This window comes from Emiliania huxleyi, assembly GCF_000372725.1.
Source record: "Emiliania huxleyi CCMP1516 unplaced genomic scaffold EMIHUscaffold_103, whole genome shotgun sequence".
Taxonomy (NCBI): Eukaryota; Haptophyta; order Isochrysidales; family Noelaerhabdaceae; genus Emiliania; species Emiliania huxleyi.
The window spans coordinates 2501-8320 of NW_005202237.1; the positions used below are offsets into that span (position 1 = coordinate 2501).

At 68.2% G+C, this 5820-nt stretch overlaps 3 protein-coding genes across 3 annotated transcripts; 1 reads left to right on the top strand and 2 right to left on the bottom strand.

Moving 5' to 3' along the window:
- Positions 1–344: 344 nt before the first annotated feature.
- Positions 345–833, bottom strand: EMIHUDRAFT_69584 (hypothetical protein; the record flags this gene model as incomplete). Its single annotated transcript, XM_005793016.1, has 1 exon — positions 345–833. A coding segment is annotated over one exon (489 nt), but the record flags the coding sequence as incomplete, so codon positions are not given.
- A 352-nt stretch (positions 834–1185) lies between these two features.
- EMIHUDRAFT_222350 (hypothetical protein) lies at positions 1186–2029 on the top strand (the record flags this gene model as incomplete). Its single annotated transcript, XM_005793017.1, has 3 exons — positions 1186–1415; positions 1544–1939; positions 2014–2029. 3 exons carry the CDS (start codon positions 1186–1188, stop codon positions 2027–2029), a joined length of 642 nt encoding a protein of 213 aa, XP_005793074.1.
- Positions 2030–4302: 2273 nt separating this feature from the next.
- On the bottom strand, positions 4303–5820 carry EMIHUDRAFT_52699 (hypothetical protein; the record flags this gene model as incomplete). The annotated part of the gene is made up of 3 exons (XM_005793018.1): positions 4303–4474; positions 4572–5230; positions 5527–5820. Coding segments are annotated over 3 exons (1125 nt in total), but the record flags the coding sequence as incomplete, so codon positions are not given.

A 5820-nucleotide genomic window follows, 5' to 3' on the forward strand; every position in this document is an offset into this window, starting at 1 on the left:
CCTAACCCTAACCCTAACCCTAACCCTAACCCTAACCCTAACCCTAACCCTAACCCTAACCCTAACCCTAACCCTAACCCTAACCCTAACCCTAACCCTAACCCTAACCCTAACCCTAACCCTAACCCTAGGGCTTGCCACCACTGGGCTTGCCACACTCTGGCAAGGGCTTGCCACACTCTGGCAAGGGCTTGCCACACTCTGGCAAGGGCTTGCCACACTCTGGCAAGGGCTTGCCACACTCTGGCAAGGGCTTGCCACACTCTGGCAAGGGCTTGCCACCACTTGGCAAGAGGGCTTGCCACCACTTGGCAAGGGCTTGCCACCACTTGGCTTGCCACCACTTGGCAAGGGCTTGCCACCACTTGGCTTGCCACCACTTGGCAAGGGCTTGCCACCACTTGGCAAGGGCTTGCCACACTCTGGCAAAGGGGTGCCACCACTTGGCAAGGGCTTGCCACACTCTGGCAAAGGGGTGCCACCACTTGGCAAGGGCTTGCCACACTCTGGCAAGGGCTTGCCAGCTGTTGGCAAGGGCTTGCCACACTCTGGCAAGGGCTTGCCACCACTTGGCAAGGGCTTGCCACACTCTGGCAAGGGCTTGCCAGCAGTTGGCAAGGGCTTGCCACACTCTGGCAAGGGCTTGCCACCACGTGGCAAGGGCTTGCCACACTCTGGCAAAGGGGTGCCACCACTTGGCAAGGGCTTGCCACACTCTGGCAAAGGGGTGCCAGCACTTGGCAAGGGCTTGCCAGCAGTTGGCAAGGGCTTGCCACACTCTGGCAAAGGGGTGCCACCACTTGGCAAGGGCTTGCCACACTTTGGCAAGGGCTTGCCACACTCTCGGTTCCGCCGCCCAAACGAGCAGCAGGAGCTCGGGCACAACTTTGTCGACTAACAGGTTGAGGAAATCTTCGGCGAAGAAGCGGCACCGGCGGTACGCCGGGACGAACCCGGACCGATCACATTGTTCAGAACCGCGGCGGAGAGCCGCCGCGGGCCCACAGGAGAGCTGGGAGTCGCGGCGCTAGACCGCGCCGCCAGCGAGGCGAGAGCGGCAGCAGCCGACATGTCCGGAGTGGACGCACGTCCACTTCTTTTTTGCCAGAGTATCGCGAATCAATTGGCCTCCGCTCAAAAGGTGTGAACATATTCGCTGCGGTCAGAAAGACATTTGTCGCAATAATGCAAACCACGCCACCTACCCGCGCCCACGGCCGCCTCCTGCTCGCCCCCTTCCTCAACGCAAAGAGCTTGCCGTGGCTCCGCCGCAACTCCGTGACGCACATTGTCAACGCCACTCCCGACGCGCCGTGCCTCTTTGCGCGCGAGTTTCGCTACCTTCGCGTACCTGTGGAGGACCGCGACGGCGCCGACCTCTCGTCGCACTTTGCTCGCTGCCACGCCTACGCATCGTACGCGCTGTCGGGTGGTGGCACCGTCCTCTTTCACTGTGCAATGGGCAGGCGCCTCGCCCATTCCCACCACGTCGCACACACCGCACCCCGCCGCCACCCACCGGCCTTCGCTGCCCGCGACCCAGGAGCCGCTCGGCGGCGCTGCTCGTCGCATTCCTGCTCCGCGAGGAGGGGCTGGGTGTCGCCCAGGCGCTCGACTACGTGCGCTCTCTCCGAGCGTCGGCGGCGCCCCGCGTCAGCTTTTTGAGGCAGCTCCGCGAGTACGCGGCCGGGATCGCCGAGGCAGCGGCGGCGGGCGCGGAGGCTCGCGGTGCGCTCGCCGAGCTCGATCGCTGGCTGGGCTCCGCGCCTCCGCCGCTCGAGCTCGCGCTCGTTCCCGCCGAGCTCGTCGCGGCGGTTGCGGGCGAGGGCGCGGCACTCGCCGTCTGCGAGGGGCGGCTCGCGGTGAGCGTGGCGGCGCTGGGGGCGCTCTGGCGCGGCGCGAGCGAGGCGTGGCGCGCAGAGCGCAGGCGCGGGCACGAGTGCTGCAGCGCCGCCGCAGCAGCGACCGCGCTGCCGCCCGCGGCCCCCCTTCTCGCCTCTCTCTCAGCTGTAGGCGTCACGTCCGCTAGAGTGGCGCGTGGCACGCCGCATAGGACCCTCTCGCTTCGCCGGCGAGCCGCGCCGTCGCAATGCTGAGCGGCGGGCAGAGCTACAGCGCGTGGAACTTCCGGAAGCGGCGCCTCGTGCTGCTCCTGCAGCAGGCGAGGAGCGGCGGAGACTACATCGGTCAGCGAGGAAAGCCCTGTACGAGCCCAGTTGAGGTCCAGGACATGTCCACGACATGTCCGAGACGCGTCCCACAGGCGAGGACAGCCCGTGCGAGGCGGAGGCTCTCCTCGGCGCGGAACTGCGGCTGAGCGAGCTCGCGATCCGCTCCTTCCCAAAGTCGCACGAGGCTTGGGCGCACCGGCGATGGCTGATGGCGCTGCGCAACCCCGACCCGCCCGCGGCTTCCCTCGATGCGGAGCTCGTCGCTGAGATGCGGGCGCGCCGCCCTGCACGTTCGCTTGCCTCCCACCGCCCTGCACACTCGCCTGCCACCCGCCGCCCGCCCCGAAAGGGGATCCACGCCGGAGCCTCCCCCCCCCCCCCCCCCCTCGCTTCCGCTGCCCGCCTCAGCTGAGCCTGCGAGCCATCGATCAGCGAAGGGCAAACTACCGCGGAGGCACGCCTGCATCATACAGTGCATAAACATCATACTGTGCAATCTAGGCAAACTACCACGCCGCGAGGCACGCCGCGCGCGCCGTCCGAGCCCGCGTGGCGCAGCCGGCGTGTGCCGCCGCCGCAATCGATGCGGTCGCTGCTCTCACCCGCTCGGCGCCCCCCCATAGGCCGTGCGTTCGCTGCGTGAGGCGGCGCCTTCACACTCCCCTGTCCGAGGCCTAGGCGAGCGCGCGCGCCAGCGGCGACGCATCGGTGCTCTTCGCGCGGCGCGCAGTCGTGCGCGCGGCTTGCTCCCTCCGCCTCGATCTCCGGCGAGGCGGCGAGACTCCGCGGCTGAGGCGAGGAGAGAGGAGAGGACCTCCGAGAGGCCACCGAGAGAGGAGGAGGGATGGGTCAGGGCCAGTCTGAGAGGCAGCCGGGCCTGAGGCTGCTCCACGGTCTGAGGGGCGGCCGAGGCTGCCTCCGCTGGCACGCGGGCGTGGCTCCCCTAGTGAGCGTGACACGATTGCACGCGGGCGTGGCTCCCCTAGTGAGCGTGACACGATTGCACGCGGGCCTGGCTCCCCTAGTGAGCGTGACACGATTGCACGCGGGCGTGGCTCCCCTAGTGAGCGTGACACGATTGCGGCAGGCCGCTCGAGGTTGGCTCGCGCGTCAAGGTGCGCCGAGAGCGCCACGCCATCTCGGGCAATCTCGGGCAATCTCGAGGAAGCTCAGCCACTCTCGGAGGGCCCACGAAGGTGTACTGGCAAGACGAGAAGTGCTTCTACGCGGGCCACGTAGCGGGGTTTGGCAAGCCGCGCCACGGCCGCGCCACGGCGGGCTCACGCAGCAAACGGGCGAGGCCTTGCCGCTTCGGTCGCGCTCAACTTGGGCCTAATCTTGCGGCCGTAGGTGGACGTGGTGTACGACGACGGCGACGCAGCTAACGAGTTCGAGGCAGACGTGCGGGACGAGGCGACGGCGAGCGCGCTGCTGGATGAGGTGGCGTGGAGCCTCGGCCAGCTGGCTTGCGCGCCGTGGCAGGAGGCGCTGTGGGCTCACACGCGCGCGTTGCTGCTCGAGGAAGAAGGCGAGCAAATCCAATGGATCGACGACGAAGAGGCTGCGGGCTGGATCGACGCTCGTGGCTGCCGGATCGAAGAGGTATCCGCGGCTGTACTAGAGGCTGAAAAGCAGGAAAGGGACACCAGGCGAAGACGCGGAGCTGCGCATCGGGCGACGCGGCTGGCCGAGCTAGAGTCGGCCGCCGCCAGGGGCATCACACTCGGCAGCGAGGAGCAGAGGGCGCGCGCGAGCAGGCTCGCCAAAAGGTACTGCGCGTGGGCGAGGGGGCGCCTGTGAACATCTCGTTTCCACTAGATCGTTTATCGAAGCAGAATCATGTGACCTTTTCGGCACACACCAATGCACACACACACGCAAAGCAAACGCGATGATTCATCTTTCTAATCGGGAGTCGTCAGCTAATGGCTCGCGGCGGGCTGTTGACTCGTGGCGCGCACGAGTCGCCCGCTGCACCCTGCTCCCCGCCCTCCTCGCTCGGCGCCGCCGGCTCGGCCCCCTCCGCCTCCGCCGCCCCCGACCGCAGCCAGAGCGGCAGGTAGAGGAGCAGCCCAAAGGCGAGCCCGACAACGATGATCGTCAGCGTGGCGCGCGTCTCCATGGCAGTGCTGACGCAGACGAAGAGCGCAATCACGATTGGCAGGGCCACGAGCGCGGCGACGCCGGCGGTGCCGCACGGGATGCGGAAGGGCCGCGACATTGCGGGGCGGCGACGGCGCAGCTGCACGGCCGCCGCGAACTCGAGCGTGGCGGCGGCGGCGGAGAAGAAGTTGTCGATGCACCTGCGGCGGGGCGGCGAGGGGTGGGGCGGCGGGCGGGTGGCGAGGCGGGGCGGGCGCAAGCGAGAGGGCGCGATGGCGGGCGGCGCGGTGGACTCACATGATGGACTCAAAGTCGAATCCGATGAGGGCGGAGAGGATGACGAGCTGGAAGAGGATGGCGAGGAGGGGCGTGCCGAGGCGCGGGTGGCGGACGGCGAAGAAACGGGGGGCGAGGCCGGCCTCCGCCATGCCGAGGAGCTGGAAGGAGTCCTCGAGCAGCTCGGAGGAGAAGAGGCCCCAGTTGGAGAGGGCGGACGAGGCTAGCACCCACCCGCCGAGCCAGCGCCCGCCGACCAGCTGCGCCACGTGCGCGAGCGAGCCGTCCTTCCAGTGCGCCCACTCCTCGTCGGCGAGGACGCCGGCGGTGAGCGGCAGCACGTAGCAGACCACCATCAGCAGGCAGCCGCACAGCAGCGCGCGCGGCAGCGTGCGGTGCGGCGCCTCGACCTCGCCAGCGAAGGTGGAGACCGAGTCGAAGCCGGAGAGCGACCAGTACGCGACCGAGACCATCGCGGCAGGCTTGAACTTTGTCGGCCGGAGCCGGAAATTGGCGGGCCGCGCGCGCGGCAGGGCCGCGACCACGAGCGCGAGGTAGGGCGACATGACGAACAAGCCGAGGCCCACGAGCCCGCGGCCGACGAGCGCGCTCGAGAGGCAGTTTGGCGCGGTGAAGGCGAGCAGCAGGAGGAGGCGGTAGAGGTACTCGGCGCCGCACGACTTGTCCTCGTCGCCCAAGCAGCTCCAGAGGGTGGCGCGCGCCTACTCGTGCTGGGGCACGAGTCAGGGACGTCGCACGTGGCACATGCACATGCACATGAACCTGTGCATGTGCATGTGCATGTGCATGTGCATGTGCATGTGCATGTGAGGAAGAGAGAGCGGCGCTCCTCGTCGGGAAAGTCACCCTTTCCGAGCGAGGCGAGGCTGAGAGCCGCAGTGGCGTTGCCCTCCGCCGCGCCGCTGTTGAGCGGCAGACCGCCGATCAGGTGCGTCGCCGATGTGTAGAGCAGCACTGGGTAGAGCGCCGAGTCGACGACGCCCGAGAACCAAGACCAGTACGACTCCTGCACGGCCCAAAAGTCGCCAAAGGCCGCCTGCACCCACAGCGAGTAGCCGCCGTTGTCGGGGAAGGCGGACGAGAGCTCCGCCGTGACGAGCGCCTGCGGGAGCGAGAAGAGCGCAGCGAAGCCCACGAGGGCGCACAGCCCAAAGCCGGGCCCGCCGTACGCGATCAGCTGCTCAGAGCCGAGCGGCCCGCCGCTCACGTTGAAAAAGACCACCGCGAGCACCGCCAACGTGCCCAGCTT